Source organism: Caloenas nicobarica, chromosome 1 (assembly GCF_036013445.1).
Source record: "Caloenas nicobarica isolate bCalNic1 chromosome 1, bCalNic1.hap1, whole genome shotgun sequence".
In the NCBI taxonomy this organism is placed as follows: Eukaryota; Metazoa; Chordata; class Aves; order Columbiformes; family Columbidae; genus Caloenas; species Caloenas nicobarica.
Window position 1 is genome coordinate 199,917,879 of NC_088245.1, and position 21,275 is coordinate 199,939,153.

Below are 21,275 nucleotides of genomic sequence, written 5' to 3' on the forward strand. Positions count from 1 at the left end.
CTCTCTACATCTCTTCTGGGACTTGCTTGGGAGTTCCTTGGTGTCTCTTCTCCTTCCAAAAGAAAATACAGGCATAACAAAGCCTGGCCCAGCTAAGGACTTCAAAAGATGGCCCAAAGTAGCTGTTTCAGTCATTAATGACAGAAGTTTCTCAGTAACTGTTGTCAATTGTTTTGAGTGGTGCTGTAATTTATTCCAAGTACACTGAGATGTATGTCACTCTTAGGGGGTATCCTATCCCTCTCCATCAGTGACTGACCCTACGCTTACGGCGGAAGCACTGGATCAGACCATTGCTGCATTCGACACAGTGGAGGATCTGCTCAAGCACTTTAACCCGGAATCCTGGCAAGAAGATCTCGAGAATTTGTACACAGACAGTGAACACCATTATCGAGGCAGGAGCTACCATGACAGGAAGTCCAAAGGTAGGAAAAGGCACTATATACATACTTTGGGGCAAGACTGGGCTGTTTCTTCGCTCCTCACAGAAATGTCGATTAGTCAAGTATTAGATCCTGGTGCTCATTTTCCTGTTGGATCCACTGGGCAAACTACAGTCTGTTAAAACCAGGAATAAGTTATTTTATCCTTAATCATTTTCTGACTGAGCAGGATCATGCATGAGAAATCAGACTGAAAACTACCCATCTTTATGATTAATTCACAAATAAAAACATAGGCCTGTGTGTAAAGGACAGATGGTTCTCAGCTTCACCCTCTTAAACATTGCTTTGTGTGTAAGGCATGGGGCTCCTAATTACCTGCACTATCATCCTCCTTTAAATACCCTGCTTAGGGATTGTTCTCTGTTGAGTAAGGAATAATCACTTTTATCACATTGTGCTTAGGGAAGCATCTGGTGCAGACACCTGTATGTGCAGCTGGTTTTTTAGAATGTGAACATCTCACTGTTTTTCATTATGTTGGCGGGGAACATTATTATGGTTTAACATCTTTGTCTGTAAATGAGCAAAGCACGCACTTCTGGATTATGTTTCTTGCTTCCTTCTGTTAGGTCAAGTCACTCACCAAATGACAAACCGAAGGGATGCTAAGCTAACAGTTCAAACCCATAATGAAAAAGAAACACTATTTAGAAGAGAAAGTGGTGCTCTGGGGCAACCGTCCACTGAAGGGCCTGATGAAATGGGCCTTTATGTACAATTGCAGATCTAGGAGGTATGTTAGGGTTCTTCAAGGTGACAATTACTGTGGTTTTCACAGAAGATCTCGGGTGAAATCTTTTATTTTAGTTCTCAATATTGTCTTCCATTTCCAAATTATGTATTTAGAATAATTCTTCTTTATAACTTTAAAATTATAATGTCGCAGTCACAGTTCTGATTCTGTGCAATCTACTGTTTCTTCGCATCTCAAATCCTACCCCCGCTATGTGAAGCATGTGCTAAGCAGGGAGATTAATTCTGTGTTTGTAACTTACTTGCTATCAAATGATGAGGCTTTGATCTTAAAAGGGTTATACAGGCTGCATCTATATTAGGGAAAATAGTGTTGAGGAGTGTTCCCAGGCCCTGATATCCAATCATCATATTGCTAAATTGTCAGCCTGGTCTCTGCTTAGTTTTGGCCCAGGCCAAGTGTCATTTTCCCAGGTCATGTGTCATTCTCCCAGGTCATTGCTGAGCATGAACCAGGAGTTGGCAGAGACCAGCTGCCTTTCCTGGTGGGCAGTTTGCATGTGGCCGCTTTGTTGTAGAGAGTAAGAGGTTAGTGGCAGGGGTGTGGGCTGTCCTACAGCTGCTGAACCTTGTGCAGGAGAATGACCTCAGGCATATACGATGTATTAGTAGATACCCAGCCACCTTGGCCTGCAGTTTCCAAGACACATTGGCTGACACAACACTTCAAAGGTACCTGCAACAAAGCCCTGAGCACCCGCCTGCTGAAAACTGAACCCCTTTACTTTTCCATCTCAGCACATCAGAAATTTCAGGCAACCACAACAGCACATGTTTTGTGAAAAACGTCACCTAACTGCCACTGCATCACTTCTGAGATCAGTTTGATCTCATTTAGAGGTCTGTGAAACATGAGCTGTGTATCCCTTATTCCCAGGCTGGATTTGACACTGATAGACGTGTATACAAAAGGAATAAAGGGTCGGTTTTGATTCTAATGGAAGCTGATTAGAAAACTGGATCCTATACTGGTGCTGCTCTCCAGATTTCATTTGATGCTCAGATCGCATTTGGCTTAGTACCCCATATGTTTAAATAACCATGTATATATAAAATAGCATTTGCTGCTTTATTGATGCTGATCATGCAGGCTACAGGTATCATTCTGATCTGGTAGTGCTTGGAAAATTTAAATGCATAAACGTTTCTCGATTTAGTATAAATGTAATTCAGCTGCTTGGGTAACAAAACACTGTAAAAGACATAAAAAGTTTTCCAGTTATTATTTTAACACCTGATTTACTTTAATAGGGTTTTTTTGTTGCTGTCTTTGTTACAGGAATAAGGAAAAATGTTTTCTAACAGTTTTTCTTTTGTCTTCAAAATAAAGGCTGAATTCCCTGGCTGTTACTGGCCCTCTGTACAAAAGTACTTCACCACAATCAAATCCTTTAAAATTTCAGTTAAGAATTTTTACTTAGTCATAAATTTTTGATAAGATTAAAGCCTCGTTCTTGGATGATGTCATGAGTAGGGAATAGCTTTAACAAGTCCTTAAAGTAGAAGTGCTCGGTGGCTTTTAAACACAGACACTGTGAATCTCTGAGGAATGTTTATAGGCACTGGGATAACCTTGCAGCAAAGAGAGCAATAGATTGTATCATCATTTATTTCAGATATCTATTTCTGCTTCCAGCTTGGGTTTTATTCTTTATCCTTAGTTAGAACAGCCCTGAGGCATATTAGAATAATTTGATGTAGTCTTTGCCTATCTTTCACAGCATTTTCTGAACATGTCATATAAATGGTATAAATGAATCACTAATGATTTTGCTCCAATCCAACTCTCTGCCCATACCAAATTGTGCCACAAAATTGAGCTTAAGAGGTGGTGTTGCTGAATACCAATTCTGATAACAGCAATATGTTATAAATGACATTTAAATGGTATCTTTTGTTAATCATAGATTAGAATTATAGAATCACAATAATTTAGGTTGTAAAAGTCCTTGGAGATCATTGAGTCCAACCTCAAACCTAACACTGCTAAGTCCACCACTAATCCATGTCCTTAAGCGCTGCATCTACATGTCTTTTAAACACCTCCAGGAATGGTGACTTCACCACTTCCCTGGGCAGCCTGTTCCCATGCTCGACAATCCCTGCAGTGAAGAAATTTTTCCTAATATCCAATCTAAACCTCCCCTGGTGAAACTTGAGGCCATTTCCTCTCGTCCTGTCACTTGTTACTTGGGAGAAGAGACTGACATCCAGCTCATTACAACCTCCTTTCAGGTAGTTGTAGACAGCAATAAGGTCTCCCCTCAGCCTCCTTTTCTCCAGGCTAGACAGCCACAGTTCCCTCAGTGGCTTCTCACAGGACTTGTGCTCCAGACCCTTCACCAGCTTTTTTGCCCTTCTCTGAACTCTCTCCAGCACCTCAATGTCTTTCTTGTAGTGAGGGGCCCAAAACTGAACACAGGATTTGAGGTGGGGCCTCACCAGCGCCAAGTACAGTGAGACGATCACTTCCCCAGTCCTGCTGGCCACACTATTCCTGATACAAGCCAGGATGCTGTTGGCCTTTTTGGCCACCTGGGCACACTGCTGGCTCATGTTCAGCTGACCGTTCACCAACACCCCCAGGTCCTTTTCTACCAGGCAGCTTTCCAGCCACTCTTCCCTGAGCTTGTAGCACTGCCTGGGGTTGTTGTGAGCCAAGTGCAAGGACCTGGCACTTGATCTTGTTGAACCTCATTCAACTGGCCACAGCTCATGGATCCAGTCAGTACAAATCCCTCTGTAGCGCCTTCCTACCCTCAAGCAGATCAACACTCCTGCCCAGCTTGGCGTTGTCTCCAAACTTACTGAGGGTACACTCAATCCCCTGGTTCAGATCATTGATTAAGATATTAAACAGAACTGGCCCAAATACTGAGCCCTGGGGAACACCACTCGTGACTGGCCATCAACTGGATTTGACTCCATTCCCCTCAACTCTTTGGGCCCGGCCATCCATCTGTTTTTTACCCAGTAAAGAGTACGCTCATCCAAGCCAGAAGCAGCCAACTTCTCCAGGACCATGCTGTGGGAAACAGTGTCAAAGGCTTTACTAAAGTCTAGGTAGACAACATGCACAGCCTTTCCCTCATCCACTAAGTGGGCCACCTTGTCATAGAAGGAGATCAGGTTAGTCAAGCAGGATCTGCCTTTCCTACATCCATGCTGACTGGGCCTGATCACCTGGCTGTCCTGTATATGCCATATAATGGCACTCAGGATGATCTGCTCCATAACCTTTCCTGGCACCAAGATCAGTCTGACAGGCCTGTAGTTCCTCAGATCCTTCTTCCCACCTTTCTTGTAGATCGGTGTCACATTTGCTAACGTCCAGTCAAGTGGGACCTCCCCAGTTAGCCAGGACTGCTCATATTACAAATAATTGAAAGTGCCTTTGGGAGCACCTCTGCCAGCTCCCTTAGTACCCTTGGATGGATCCCATCTTGCCCCATAGACTTATGTGTGTCTAAGTGGTGTAGCAGGTCGCTAACCATTTCCCCTTGGATTACTGGGGCTTCATTCTGCTCCCTGTCCCTGTCTTCCAGCTCAGGGGGCTGAGTACACAGAGAACAAATGATTTCGCTATTAAAGACTGAGGCAAAGAAGGCATTTAGTACCTCAGATTTTTCCTCATCTTTTGTCACTATGTTTCCACCTGTATCCAATAGAGGATGGAGATTCTCCTTAGCCCTGCTTTTGTTGCTGATGTATAGAAACATTTTTTATTGTCTTTTACAGCAGTAACCAGATCAAGTTCTAGTTGGGCTTTGGCCTTTCTAATTTTCTCCCTGCATAATCTCACAACACCCTTGTAGTCCTCCTGAGTTGCATGCCCCTTCTTCTGCAGTTAATCAAGTCTCCTTTTATTGCCAAGTTCCAGCAGAAGCTCTCTGTTCAGCCAGGTTGGTTTTCCTCCCCGCTGGCTCGTCTTTCGGCACAGGGGGACAGCCTGCTCCTACATCTCTAAGATCTCCTTGAACAATGTCCAGCCTTCCTGGACTCCTTTGTCCTTCAGTACTGTCTCCCAAGGTACTCTGCCAACCAGCCTCCTAAATAGGTCTAAGTTTGCCCTCTGGAAGTTCAAGGTAGCAGTTCCACTGACCTCCTCCATACTTCTCCAAGAATTGAAAACTCATCTTGTGATCACTATGCCCAGGATGGCCTCCAACTCTCACATCACCCACAAGTGATCCACAAAGATAAGAATCAGGGTCAAGGAAATAAGAAGTACTGTGTTTTAGCATAGCTAACCACAGAATAGATGAAGTGGGAAGGTGCATCAGGAGATTGTCTGGTCTAACCTCCCTGCTCAAGGCAGTTTCACCAACAGCAGGTTGCTTGGGACCATATCCAGTCAAGTTTTGAGCATCTTCAAAGATGGAGATCCTGCAACCTCTCTGGACAACCTATGTCTGACCACATTTGTAACAAAAACAAACAAACAAAGAAACCAACCAAACAAACAAACAAATAAAACTTTTTTTCTTAAACATTTAAATAAGTTTTCCTGTGTTACAATTTGTGTCCAGTACCTCTTGTCCTTTCAAAGACTCTGGCTCCATCTTCTTAACTCCCTCCCATCATGTATATATGTATATATACATATACATTTATATACACAGTTATAAGATTGATCCTCCCAGGATAACACCTGCAAGAACCTTAAAGATTAAGAGTGTGTTGATTAAATCTGTATGCATGATAACTCCATTCAATCTACAAAATCTGATCTCACACCTCTGCAACACTGATGCAACTCTATTGAATAAAATGTGTTTTTTTCTATTTACACTATTGAAGTGAGATATTGGTATCAGGTGTGTCTCGCTAATAATCACACGAAGTTTTAAATTTAATTCTACATATGTTCAGTGAGCTTTGCTGTTAACCACTCCAGTAGAAGTCAACTGTACAATCACAGTCAAACCCAGACTGGAAGGACAGAGAAGAAAGGAGAAGACACACATTCACATTTTCAAAATCCTTAAATGAAAAGCCTTGTATAAGCTATAAACCACAGTGTACGCCTCCTACGTGAAAATATGACAAGTAGATGTTTCTAATGACCTTTGCAGCAGTTGTAAATAAATTCAAAAAGGTCTGTTAGCCATTGCTGCATTTTAGAATCTCTGAAAGTATGACTGTTCAGCCTTAAGCTTATCCTAGACTCTTAGGAAAACAGGAGGTCATACCAAATAAAGTATATCCCTTAAAACAATTCCTTTTTCATTGCTGTAATATGTTGTAGCTGACCTCAGTATCATAGTAGTTTGACTATTACAAATATAAAGCATGTCTAGAAGAATATCACTGACTATTGGGTTAGTTAATACTGTTCTTAGCAAGAATACAGGTAGATATAAAATAGAAAACAGCCATACTCTACTATTACGTTGAACATCTAGACAAACAAGTCTCTATTCTTTTAGAGAGTCATCATAAGGAGCACTCAGACATGTTTGAAGGAAACCTCTTCATCCTACAGATTAATTTTTTGAAAGCATCAATGTATCTGCTTGATAATGTTAGAAGAGCTCCTCAGAGATACTGTTGTAAACAGTTCCAGCCATCAATTAAGCATCATTTAACGTTTCCCACATGCTTGTTTGCATTTATCTTTTGTTGTTGACTCTGAAGTTTTACATCTAATTGAAAAAGGCTTTATAATTTTAAAAAGACCTCTGCCTGTGAAATGTGTACAAATGAAGAAGGGAGAAAGAAACAGTTCACTGTTTCTTATTGTAGAATTAGATCCAAATGTCTAGGGGATAGTGCCTAGATAAAGAGGTCATCTTTAAAAAGGAAGGTTTTTTTCACAGATAAGCTTAAGAAGGAGCATAACATGTGGATAGATACATTCTGGTAATTAACAAGCCTACATACGGCTCTGAGCTCATTTTCTTTTTGGGAGATGGTATGCAAGAAGTGTTTGGCTATCAGAAGAAATTAATCAGATGGGACATTCCTGCAATAACATCTGATTGCAATGACAACTTTGCAAACTAAATAAACAAACACTTCCTGGCATAGCCACACTGTTCTCTAGAAGGGGAGTTGCGAGGCGAGACCACAAGTCTTCATGGAATGTTTTTGCTGTCCACTGCCAAACAGGTTCCCCAAGATCAGGCAAGTTTCACCATGTCCTCAACAATAGGTTTTATTTGTCACTACTTACAATGGTCTAGCAAGAAGTTAAAATTTTAACTCAGGAATGTAATTTCTTAGGGGTTTGCAAACAGTGGCCAAAAAATTACTTCAAATGTCCATGTCCTCTTCCTTGAAAGGTTCTGGGATGGCTGCCAACAAGTTTCAGTGCATCAGACAGGGAGTGCAGGCATCATGAATGCTGAATGCCCTCTCATCCATGGCAAATGTGAATATTACAAGTAGATGGAATAGCTTTTCAAATAGCTGCTAATTTAAATATTTCTTGTGCTTAAAAAACAGAGTCTTCCACCCTTCTTCAGTTGGGAACGAAATTGTCTGTTGCATTCAAGCTACACAAATTCATTAATTTCACAGTCTAATTCAGATCTGCATCCATAATCTTCCTTCCTGTGACCCATGAGATTTTCCCTCATGTTTTACGTGACATTATTGTCAGGCACTACAGTGGAAGCTTTTCTTATTAAATCCCTTTTTAAAATGCTAGTGAAACTCGCAGCATGTCATTTGTCACTGGAATAAGCTTTTCAATTCTATTGATTTCAATGAAGCTATATCCATTTACGACACTGATGGTTTGGCCCACTTTTACTACTTGACCCATACCACAGCTGATAATTGGTTTGCCAGTCCATAATAGGCCCATATATTGTGAACCTTGTTTCATGTGGACAGATATAATTTCACTGAAATTTTGATCTCTCATTCTTCTAAAATAATAGTTGCTCGATTGAGGAGGTTTGTCTTGGCATTGTGATTCTGTAGTAAATCTAAATTGCAGCATCTTCTCCCCAGCTCCCACAAGAAAGACTTGGACAGCTTCCAAAGTTTTTAGATATATTCAACAAAGTGCTTTTTGTGGTGTCATTAAGTATGTGTAGTAGAACAGTGATTACCATCAGCCATATGTGTTGAAAACTAAAAGCCACAGGGTTTGATCAAAATTCGGTGTGGAGGAGAATAATTTCATCAGTGTCAGTGAATTTAGGTGATTTAACCAGAGGAAGATGTGACTGTTTACCACATGTCTGGGACTGAATTTTCCAGTTCTGTTTCAACCACATCATAGCATCAGTCAGCTGCAGCACTGCTCTGAATGTCTTTGACTGCTTGTACAGCACCTCTGCTCTACCTGACACAGTCCTGGAACAAACCTTTATGCTAGTGGAGCGTGAATGCTGGGGATAATGGGTGCAATATGTTTATAGGTCTCTGAGAAGTTCCATACTCTCTAGGAGAAATCTTTTAAAGCCAAGAATCAAAATGAAAACAGCAGCATGACCTCTGTTACAAGCTGTAAGCCACACATGAAAAAGCAGGAGAGTCAAACTAGAACTGAACCCTGCATATCTGGACTGATGCATGTCAGGTGTAGGGATTTCCATTTGTCATCACTGGACCTCACGAGGTTCTTGCCAGCACATTTCTGCAGCCCACTGAGGTACTTCTGAAAGGCAGCCCTGCAGCACATGGACAGCTTCCCACAATTCGATGTCACTCACAAACTTGCTGGGGGTTCACACAATTCCATTGTTTGGGTAATTCCTGAAGATCTTTAGTAGTACTGACCCCAGCATTATCCCCTGGGGAATGCTGCTAGTAACCAGCCACCAGTTGTGTTTGGAATTGCTGATCCCTTTGTTCAAGCCCCTTGGACCTTCTGGTTATCTATCCAATTTTTAGTCCATCTATCCCATTATATCTCAGCAGTTTGGCGGCAAGGGTGCTGTCAAAAATCAGCAGGTGCCTCTGCTGCTTTCACCTCATCCAGCAAGGCAGTTGTCTCATCATAGAAGACTCTCAGGTTGGTCAGTCGCAATTTCCACTTGGAAAATCCATGCTGGTTGTTCCGAGTCACTCTCTTGTCTTTCACGTACCTGGACTTTGCTTCCAGATGGATTTACTCCTCAATTTTACCATGAAGTGAGGTTAGGCTGACTGGTCTTCACCTTCCTGAATCCTTCTTGCCTTCCTTGTAAATGGTCTTGATATGTTATAGGAATACCCTGACAAGGTGGCTACCACTTCTTACACTTCACCTCTGGTCTGGGGCTGATGCACAAAAAAAGTGTAAAATGTTCAGACATGTTGATGTTAGGGCCATGTATGAATTTGGAACAGATAAAGTGTTAAAAAAAACTCTAACAGACTACCTGTCTTTTTAAAATTAATCAATGACCAGCAGCACAGGTTTTCTCACCTCTCTGATCTTTAAGGTTGTCCCTGCTGAATAAGACATGGTATTACTAAAGTCCCTGATTTCAGTGCTTACTTCTGATTAAGATAAATGTTTCCAGGTAAGCACATGCCTTAGTGCTATGCGAAATGAGGATGGACTGAAGCATAGGATTTAAGGGGGAGAAGGAGGCAAGCACAGTAGCCCAAGTATCCAACTTACTGCTCCACTGCATCTTTTTATGTCTGCCTTGCCTTTAAATTGAATCTCTGATGCAGACATTCTCTAATAATACTTTGAAGTTATTTGCATCCAGTCTACAGAACCTTTTAGTTCTAGTTTTAAATTAAGGACTCCAGTGGTTTCAGTCCTTGATAAGTAAAGCAGCAGGATTTCACACCAATCACACCAAGGCTCGGTTACATTTTAGTCACAGCAGTGAAGTGATGCATGAAACTGACTGTACTGTAAAATCTCATTGTTATATGGATGAGGAAATGGACTGGCTCCAGACAGTAAAACAATCCCAAGATGGGGAAAAATGCACATCGAAACTTTCAGCAGAGAGAGTTCTTCAGAGCAAAATGTGTTCTTTGGTTAGGGGACTGCAAACCGTGGGCTAAAGCTAATGAGGCAATGGGAACTGTTCTTTGGTGTCAGTGTAATATTACTAGAGTACAGTATACACTGTTCAGAGAAGACATCATGCACTTACCTTATCCCACCAAGCATCAGATTTCTGTAGAGCAGAGTCAAAAAGAGCATGTTTACCTCCAGATGAATGTTTATGGAGGATGACTTGTTTATCTCTTAAACTCTTTATTTAGTCTTTTCTTGTCTGTTTGTAGTTATTTATTTTATACATTTATTATTATTTTTATATTATATATATTTTTTATTATTTGTATATTTATTATTTATATTTATTTTTTTAGCATCACTAAAATAAGACCCCTCTGTTATTATATTTGCCCATTTCACTCTGGACTCTGATACTCAAGATATGCTAAAGTGCAGAGAATTCACATCTTAACTGATAGCTCTGGGATTTGGGGTCCCAAAAACTGCTAGTGAGTAAGGATCAGAATGCCTTGAGTATGAAACCAAGGAGAATTCAAGCAATTTTCCATTGGAAAATTTCCTAGAGGTTTTTCAAAAATAGTTCATAATAGAAAAATACACTAAATAAAATGTATTTTGCTACTGGCTGATTTCAGAATTCCTGAAGAATGTGTCCAGAAAAATGTTTTGAGCCCTCATCAAAAACAGCTGACTCCTTCATACTGCACAGAGGAAAAAATTATCCTAATTGTCTGGTTATTCCCTCCTATGCTTCAAGCAAGTCAACAGCTCTCTGCAGTACTGACTCAGCTACAGCCTAAGAGACCCTGCAAAGACTTCTGAAAGTCATCAAAACTAGGCTTTTGAATGCTAGTTAGCAAAGCCTTCCCTCCAGTGAAAGCCTTTTGCCAGGTCACCCCTTCCATTTAAATTGAGCAGCTTAAGTACTGAAGCTAATATATGTAACATGGTGATGGATATAATATGCTCTCTGCAGGAAAGCCCCCCCACCTTGGTCCTTTAAATGCCGGTGCTTTCCCTCTCTGCCAGTCTCATTACAAAGACTCATTTCAGTGTTGATAACACAGCAGTGATAATAGGTATCAGTTCAATGCAGGAAGGAGGACTGTTGAGCCTAAGGGAAGTTTCGTCTGTGAAAGAGCAAATTTTGTTCAGTCCCTGAGACATCTTCTCCTGGACACAGATGTCAGTTCATGTGACCTAGGTCTGGGCCCTCTTTAATGACCAGTTTGTCGCTGGAAGCCTTGTTTTTTGTGCCACCTCAGCAGGAAGCATTGCAATCACAGTTTGCATTAAGCTTTTGAGCGTTTTATTCTGTCTAGAGATGCACCATCAGCAAGTGCTGTCCTAGTCTGTGGCCAGACTGCCCCGATAGGAGCCTGCATGTGTCAGTATCCATTCCCCTGAATTGCTGCAGTGCCAGAGTGTGGATGATCCAGGCTTTCCCCTCCAGAAATCTCATTATTCATTAAGGCAGAATATCTTCCTTTGGTTATTTTTTCTTTCACATCACTCAGCTGAAATGAAGAGTAGCCAGATACCTCTTTGCTTTATCGGTAAGCAAAGCTGATGGCAAAGGTCCTGATGAGAATGTTTAGAGGAGTGGGAAACACTTCGCTGCAAGAAGAATAAGTTTGAGAGCCTGCAATGAAAAGGGGTGGCTGTGGAGAATGACAGCAGAGAATAAAATATCATCCATTAAAACAAATAAATCAATATTCTCTGGACTTCTAAGTCCTGGCTGTGGACATTTGGAGTGAATTTTTCTCCCAGTACATGAGTATACCAGCAGCCCCATTGATTTTGTGCTTATATCAGGAGGATGATCTATACCTCTTTTGGAGAGATGCTAGTTCTCTGGAGAAAACCTCTGAGATTTCACGGCAAGATGTATCACAATTGCTATAAAATCGCAATTTATCTGCTAAATTCCTTTTGAGTGAAATAACACCTTGCCAGAAAAGTGAAGCTGCTATGATTTTGTGTAGTAGCACTCATGGCATTTACGTACCCTTGCCTCTTGCATATCTGCCTTGTGAATATCTCCAGGCCATAATGTCAAGGTGCATGATATTTACAAATCACAGCTTTTTACATGATTTACTTTGTGATGTTGACAGGGCTGAGTCACAGAAGGTATGAAGTGTTGTAGTGCTCCTGTCTTTGTTGAACATTTTCACATGTTTATAGTAAAGCACAAGCTTAGCTACACTCAGGACCAGAGATGGTGTTGAGCTACTAAACATGCGCACGAAAATCTGATATGCTTACAAACACCACACCATTAGTTCTCATTTGAGCCATTCCTGTTTTCCTGTTGGTATACCTGTTAGAAAATACTGTTTGGAGTGGGAAAGGACTATTTTGAATCTGCTGCACCATCAAGTCTGTTATTTTTCTTCCTTCAGCTTCATTTATATTTTGAATGTAGTTTCCTTGTCTTTTCAAAAATAATGTTCATAAAATTATTGATTTGTCAGTTATATACAGTGTTTCTGGTTTCCAGTTTTCCAATTTTTTTCTGAAATTTGAAGATTTGAATCAGAGGAAGATGAATTCTTCAGCTTTCAAGCTCCATGAGCTCAAAATGCATTTTCATTTTCTTTCTTGTTCTCTGTTTCAGTCCAGAGGACCTCACTTCTCAACACAAGTTCACATGTACTCCAATTCTGAATGAATTATTGAGCTTTTGAACACTTAGTTGGTGGACACAATCCTAAGGAGAAAAAGAAAGTAAAAAAGGAGGGGAAAAGAAATCAGAAAAAATCTATAGAAATAAAGTCATTATAACTGTTATTTTTGTCTGTGTTACAATTGTGGAAAATGGATTTATGGAAGGGTGGTGGGTTTTTTTGTTTGTTTTAGCTTTGCAAGCTAAAGCTAGAAGCAGCACTTAAACTCACAGTTGAGAGTCTATAAGTTATTTTTATGGCTGGCTTTACTACTTGTTTTCATGACACGTCTCACAGAGATACCAGGCATTTAAATACCAACCAACTACTGGCATTCAGTGAAGATCATTAGTTTTAATTGCATTTATTTGCCTATTATAGTAGTATTTGCCAGCTGAAATAAATATTGCCTAGATTGATTTCTCCATCTAAAGGAGACTTATCTAGACTCTTATCCATAAACAATACAGACAGACAACTTGAGAAAGTAAATCATGCCACCTGTCTTAAATGCCCTTTTGAGGAAGAGGTGAGTCACTCTCCAAAGATTTTTCTCTACTGACCACAGGAAGAGCCTTGGTTCAAGTGTTTGCATTTTGTATGCCTGCAGTTAGGCAAAAGGCGTTAAACTCATAATAACAGAAAAGAGCTCATCATCTAAGGAAGCCAGGTATAAGCAGGGGGAGGAAGACAGTAGCAGAGGTGGAATCTCACACCCAAGGATTCAGCAGATCCATGACAGAGCAAATAAAATAACCCATCTTCAGCTTTCAGGCCAATATTTTACTGCGAGCCTTCCCTTCACCTTTATAGTCAGTGTGAACCCTGCTATGGGAGTCAGTGGAAGCAGGATGAGAGCCTGAATGGCCATCTGTAATGTTTTCAAATTGGTGAATTTATGTTTATCTGACCAGAAATTACTGCTATACTTCACATATTTTCCAACCAGTGCCGCATCACTTTGTGTTATCGGTTGCCTTGGGAGTGGTATAAACCAGAGGAATGTCCCACTCGAACCCTAATAATGAAACTTCTTTTGCATTGCAGTTGACCTGGACAGGTTGAATGATGATGTGAAACGTTACAGCTGCACTCCAAGAAACTACTCTGTCAATTTAAGGGAGGAACTGAAGCTGACAAATGTAGTTTTCTTCCCCCGCTGCCTCCTTGTCCAGCGTTGTGGAGGAAACTGTGGCTGTGGGACTTCAAACTGGAAATCCTGCATGTGCATGTCAGGGAAAACAGTCAAAAAATATCATGAGGTATTTTCACTCTTTCTCTTTTATTTGGTATTTCTTTTGGGTTATTTATTGCTTTTGTGGATTCTCAAGGCTTTTCTCAGACCTCTGTGCATTGCTTGTATTAATTATCATGGTATACTGATCATGCGATATCATGTTACGTTATCATTATCAATATCATCATTATGCTATTTCATGTTGTATTATCATTATTATGTTATATTATCATGTTTATATTGATTATCGTGTTGGATCTGCAGTGAAAAAATCAGTGGGCAAAAATCACTGAATGCAGTGAAGTGTCACAGGCAAAGATGTTACCACAGAATCACACCCATCATTTGAGAGAGACCAGAGTGGTTAAATGAATGCTCCCTGTGGTCACCACTCTTCCTGAGGTGAAGGATCTGCTTAGGCCTCCAGATAGGTAGGAGCTTAGGCTTAGATAATGGCAAAGCTTTTGTCACCCATGTCTATGTCCATGTGTCATGTCCATGTCCATGCTAGACACCAGCATTCACACCTTCCACTGCAGTAAGCCACAGAGGCACATACCCACATAATCAACCAGCAGGAAATACTGATTTTAACTAAGTTTAATGTTAATGTTTTTAACATCACATTATAATGCATACATAGCATCATAGCATAGCTTCAGGATACTGCAGTTTCTCTTTTTTTCAGAACTTCTGCTATTTTCTTGATGAATGTCTGTCTTTGGGATATATGATGGATACAAACAATCAACCAGCAATTTGCATTTGGAAGTGGTGAATAAGCAGAGTGGAAAGAGTTTATATATGTGTTAAAAAGGGGGTTTAACGGGTATTTATGGATAAGGTAATTTATAAGGAGTTGGAGCTAACTTTTGCCATCTCTCTGTGTGGATGTTACCACAGTATCCTACGGAACTTTTTTGCAAGGAGGGTTACACTGAACTGATTTTTCCCAGCAAAGGACTGATACAACATGAATGTATATACCACTGGAAATACTCCTTTTAGTAACACAGAGACATGTGTGCCTTGAGGCATTTGACTACACTTCCTCTTGTTTTGTGCTCTGTCTTTTAAAAGTATGACTATGCTTGGAAATGACAAGTAACTTGTAAACTCTCTTCCCTTCCAGATTTATTACCTGTAGGAAGCAGCTGAATCTTTTTGCCTTGGCTTTTCTTCCACTTAGTAATTTTTTAGGAAGGCAAATTTTTTGCATAAGAACAAAGTCTGCTATATTTTTTTTAATCCATTCAGAATACATTTAGAGAGGAAAAAACAAGGAAAGATCACTTCCTATTCTTGCCTCTAAACCAGTGTTTCCAGAACCAGACATGAACCATGTTCACCAAAGTGAACATATCTAAGAAAGGTACTTGGTATTATCCTTTCAATTGTCTGAAAGTAGGTATCTGCATGCCACGCTGACTTTATTTCTGGCACATGTCTTTTAAGAGCCTGATTTGTCACTTCACCTAAGTCTCAGGTGAAAGTAAACTTTATGGACTTTTAATCTGGATGTGATGTGGTCTCATATCATAAACTCATTAACTCGCAAGACCCTAGGGCTGCAATAGCAGTGGGCTGTTGAAGGTCAAACCTTTGCCTCATGGTGAGCAGCATGGTTACTCTTTTCCAAGGCAAGAGGTTTTTCTCACAATTAACTGCAGAATACAGCATACTCCACATCACCTGGGACTTCAGAATAGTTAACATTTTATCTAATTTTAAGCAAGATGCAGGGGATGACCCTGGTAATTACAGAGTGGAAAGCCTTATCTCACTGGTAGAAAAGTTAATTAGAAAAAAAATTAATAGGTGTAAAATACCTAGATGACTATGAGCTGATAAAATGAACTCAGAATGCCTTATGTATGAATAAATATTTATACAGCACCACAATGTTGTCAAGAATGCTAAAAGACCTGGCACCTCCTTCAGAGAGCATACAATCAACCAGACAAGATCAAACATGGATTACAAACCAGTTAAGGGATAAAGAGCAAAGAGGTGGAAGAGATGAGCAATTTTCTACAGAGGAAGTAGCTATATGTGGGTGCCCCCAGCATGTGGATTAAGTGCTATTTCATGTATGATCAATCTGGAAGGAGGTGCACAGAGAGGTGGCAAAAATGGCAGCTAGCACAGGCGATAATGTGCTTTAACAGCAGAGAAGGCTGTGAGGGATTTCAGAAGGCTGATGTAACTACTTGTAAGTGCAGTTTGGAAAAGCAGCAAGCATTAGGATGAGCAGGCTCCACCATTTATTCATATAACACTGGGTGCATGAGGGGAGGAGGGAGAAATGAGGGGTGGAAGTTGGACTGAAGGTCAAGTAGTGAATCGCTGTGAAGAATTTCAGGAAAACAGTTGTTTAGTGCAGTCGTGATCGAAAAAAAAAAAAAGTGCCCTGGGGTGCATTAAGAAGAGTGTGGTCAGCAGGTAGAGGGAGGTTCTCCTCCCCCTCTACTCTGCCCTGGTGAGGCTGCATCTGGAGTACTGTGCCCAGTTCTGGGCTCCCCAGTTTAAGAAGGACAAGGAATTACTGGAGGGAGTCCAGCAGTGGGCTACAAAGACGATGAGGGGCCTGGAGCGTCTTTCTAATGAGAAGAGACTGGGACAGCTGGGTCTGTTCAGCCTGGAGAAAAGAAGGCTGAGAGGGGATCTTATCAATACTTACAAATATCTGAAGGGTGGGTGCCAAGAGGATGGGACCAGACTCCTTTCAGTGGTGCCCAACGATAGGATGAGGGGCAATGGGCACAGACTTAACCATAGGAGGTTCCATCTAAACATGCTTTTCTTCGAGGGTGCCAGAGCACTGAAACAGGCTGCCCAGAGAGGTTGTGGAGTCTCCTTCTCTGGAGACATTCAAAACCCACCTGGACACAATCCTATGTGATCTGCTCTGGTGAACCTGCTTGAGCAGGTGGGTTGGACTAGATGATCTCCAGAGGTGCCTTCCAACCCGAACCATTCTGTGATTCTGCAACAGTCTTCTGCAGGAAGAGAGGTGAACAGGTAATTACACAGCAAATATTTATTATGGCCTGGCTAAATTTATGGGCTACTTGTACTGGGTTTTGACTGTTGGTGCTTAGAAGGATACAAGCAGGAGTAGAAAAGATAAATAGAAAGAGAAAATATAAATCTGGGGAGATACAGAAGGAAAACATCAAAAGCATTTATGAAGAAAGTGTCTCAAAAGTTTGGAGTAACTTCATTTAGAGAAAAAAAAAGGAATTAAGAGAGGACACAGTGAAAGGTAGAAAATAGTGAACAGTACCTAAAGAAAAAAGAGAAGTACAAGTAGAGTCCAAGAGAGGTTGAAAGGGAACTAATTTAAAATGCCAAAAAGAAATGTTATTTTTTTGCACAGTAAATATATATGGAATTTCAACCCATAAATATGGGTGGTACATAACTCAGAATTATTCTGGGAGATAAGGTAAAGTAAAATGTAATCTAAAGAATCCCAGGTCACACCTGTGTCAGAACTTAAGCCAACTGTTGACAGTAGCTATGAAAGAAAAATGCTGATTATAAACACGTTATCAAGCACTTATTTTTTATCAGGTGTTTGGGAGCATCTGATGCTGGGACACTGGAATATCACACTAACCAGGTATTGATCAGAACCAGGATGTCAAGACATACATCACACCAAAACTAATCACTAAATTCAGGAAATTCAATATTCACACCAATACATTACTGCAAATGTATTTCACTACTCCTTTGTTCTTTGAAAACTGTATGAATTCAAGACAGCATTTCAGCTTTAACATTAAATGGCTTTTGTAAGTTTAAATTTAAACTTGATCCCTTAGGGATGAATTAAAAGCTCACTGAGCAGAAATTAAGCCAAGTGGCTCCCATTAACATGAGTGGAAGTCATGCAGATAAATTCACGTGACATACTAAAGATGTGTCCATTAATTTTAGTCCAAAATATTTTCCACTTTATTATTATTATTAGCCACGCACAGCTAATCAGTTTTATTCTTTATTCTCCTTTGACACTTAACTCTAATTTTATTAAATGCCTGGGGAGGAGCTTCTTGACACGCCAGTTTTAGAACCATGGAGCTGGTTTACTCCTTTCGAAGCCAATTTGAAACCCACTAACCTGAACCAAAAAGCCTTTAGTTGCATAACAAAGGATAGAGCTTTACACTTTATGAAATCCCCAGCACTGTTAATTTGTTTAAAAATTACTTTGATTTCCTTGCAAAAGACACCAGAAGGAAATACAAGATGGTGGAGCAAAGAAGGCGCTTGTAGCACCTGAAACTGAGTCCCGCAGACTCCAGACCGCTTCTCTTGCCAGGCTCATTTTGCTGAACTACTCTCCTGGAGCTTCATCTGCTGAGCTCCTGGACCCACCAGAGCTGCTTGTCCTGCACATGGATATGCTTGTTCTCAACAGTAAAAATGCAACTGGAAATCACTTAAAAGTTGTCTGGCATTTCTGAGCTACCCAATATTTTTGGGTGAGAATGACAGGCAGGCAGATATTCCAGAAGCGATAGGCTCCTTTTTGGCTTTGTGGCCAGTGCCTTGCAGTACTTGAGTGGCTGCGTTCAGGCAGCTGTGGAGACATCAGTGCCCAGAACCTTTTATTGAAAGGCTGGCTTCTAGTCCAGGGAGATTTCAAGGTTACCTTCTCCTTGTGCTCTTAATGTTTTTTAGTTCTCCCTTAGCGCCTATTCAAAGCCTCACACTGTACTCATCACCGAGCGCTCCCTCCTGGTATTGCAGGAGTAGTTGCTGTCATGTGTAGCCTTTAATTTCCCCAAGCTGCAAGTGCAGCTCCAGTTCCCTGAACAGACTGTACTGCTCTTTCCTATCACGTCCAGTTGTAAGAAATAATGCAACAGCAGGGAAAATGAGAAAATGAGAATGCCACAGTAAGGGGTATCTTTTTCTTTATTGCACTGGGAAATGCTAATAATGAGATCTTGGGTATTTTTTATAACCTGGAAGTTTGCCATAACTTTACCAAAATACTCAGCAGTTTCCAGAAATAAATGGGTCCATAACTTGACTAAACAGATAGTTTTATGGGTGGGGTTTTTTTTGCAGGAGTCTTGTGATGCTCTGTGGTTTTCCACAGTTTCTGGGTTTGCTTGAGACCAGAGCTCATGGATAAATACTCATGAGTTACCACATAGTGTCACGAACCCTGCAAGCCAAACAGGCTGAGTGCTGGCAGCATCTCAAAATTTCTCTCAGGCACAGTTTACTGTAAGCGATACTGAGTTACATTGCAGGGTTCTGTGCAAAGGAAAGACAAAGCAATTCATGAAAATGGATGCAGCACACCTTAATCAAATGCTCATGTCTAACTTGCTAAGGGGGAGCTGAAATGAAAGCGTGTTTTCCATTGCACTGCATTTGTTTGGAAATGCCTGGAGCTGTTCTTTGAAGCGGAGAGGGGGCTCTAAACCCAGAGATAACCCAGCCCAGAGGAGGGGTGGGAGAACTCAGGCCAGGACTCAATTCAGCTCAGGCTGCGGCTTTGCCATCCGCCCAGCATGCACATACCCCAGAGAAACAAGAAATCGGTTTCCCCCATCTCATTGCTGTAACTGATGAGATGTGAAATGAGTTTCCGTGAGGAATAAATGCTCTTAAGGTAGCAACCAGAATTTGTCAGAGTGTATAAACCTCCACGTACACAGTGCTGAGCAACACAGCTAAAAGGTATATAAGGAAAAAAGCAAAGTGGTGAAAGCTGATTGCATCTTTTACCTACTTACTTGTCTCTCCTGTACAGACATGCATTTTTCACTGTCTAGAATATGTCTTCCCTCCCTTCCTTTTCTTTTTCCAGCGTTATACCTCTGTTCAAGTTTCATATTGACTGGAGTTGTCTGGTGCCTTCACAGGATATACATGCAATTAATTCTCAACGATTTAGATTAGTGTTAGGGTGGCTACTTTGTAACCTCTTGCTGCCCTGAGTGGGGTAGCAGGCACTTCAGAGTGCCCACACAGTACTAAGTGTAGGTACTAGAGAGAGTGCAGAGGAGGTGATGAAGCTGGTGAGGGCCCTGGAGCACAAGTGTGATGAGGAGCAGCTGAGGGAGCTGGGGCTGTTCAGCCGGGAGAAAAGGAGGCTGAGGGGAGACCTTATCGCTGTCTGCAACTGCCTGAAAGGAGGCTGTAGCATGGAGGGGGTTGGTCTCTTCTCCCAAGTAGCAAGTCATAGGACAAGAGGAAATGGCCTCAAGTTGTGCCAGGGCAGGTTTAGATTGAATATTAGGAAACATTTGTTCACAGAAAGGGTTGTCAGGCATTGGAACAGGCTGCCCAGGGCAGTGGTGGAATCACCATCCCTGGAGGTGTTTAAAAGGCATTTAGACAAGGTTCTTAGGGACATGGTTTAGTGCCAGAGTTAGGTTAGGTTGGGGTTGGACTTGATGATCCTGAGGGTCTCTTCCAGCTGAAATGATTCTGTGATTCTATTCTATGATTCTAAGTCTTTGCACAAGTCGTGAAGCATAGAAACAGCTCTAACGGGACCCAACATTGTAAAGGGAAAACTAGACAGTAGGGAATATTATTGGGGAGAAAAGAACAAGGGAGCAGTGGAGAAAATAAAAAGGCAACATGAGACTTCAGTGAGACAAAGGAGTTGTTCCAATGGATTTACAAATGTAACTAATGCAATTTGGTGTTGTGAGGGCTTTCTTCTTCTCTGAGAGAAGCAAACCTTAAGGAGGAGCTTGAGAGTGCAGACAATAATTCTCACCCTGCCTTGACACAGGGAAGCACAAGATAGCTGGACAAAAATTATACAAATGTTGCTGATACAACAAAGGAAATTTGCTAAGGGATTAAAAAAGAGCTGGCATCATCAAACCAGTGTGCAAGGAATATGGTCTGATTGTTGCATGTTCTGGAGCTGATAGGACATGTATAAAGGAGATAAAAGGTTGTTATGGTAATAAAGGCACAGACTTAACCTGACAAAAGAGTTAATGCACAGAAATATTATACAAGAAGCAGCAATGGGATTTATTTGGAATGCAAATACAGGGAAATAGAATGAGTCAGAAATGACTGCTAGGTCACAGGATAAGCAAAGAGAGTGCAGAGGTGCAATGAGAGAAAACAGGTTCATTATTTGCTAGGTCTAAATGAAAGTTCTTGGGTTGACATCTGGAAGTTAAGCAAGTGAGACATCCCGTTATACATGTCTGGGCAGAGAGGCAATTTGGGAAGGGATACATGTG

General features: G+C 41.1%; 1 protein-coding gene across 5 annotated transcripts in view; it reads left to right on the plus strand.

Annotated features, from left to right (window-relative positions):
- The window catches only part of PDGFD (platelet derived growth factor D), a 144,695-nt gene that overhangs the window by 114,635 nt on the left and 8,785 nt on the right, over positions 1 to 21,275 (plus strand). For all 5 annotated transcript variants that reach the window (XM_065658605.1, XM_065658607.1, XM_065658606.1 and 2 more), the window contains 2 exons: positions 227 to 428; positions 13,845 to 14,059. In XM_065658605.1, the coding sequence (XP_065514677.1) occupies positions 227 to 428; positions 13,845 to 14,059 (417 nt within the window). The remainder of the gene's footprint in view (positions 1 to 226; positions 429 to 13,844; positions 14,060 to 21,275) is intronic.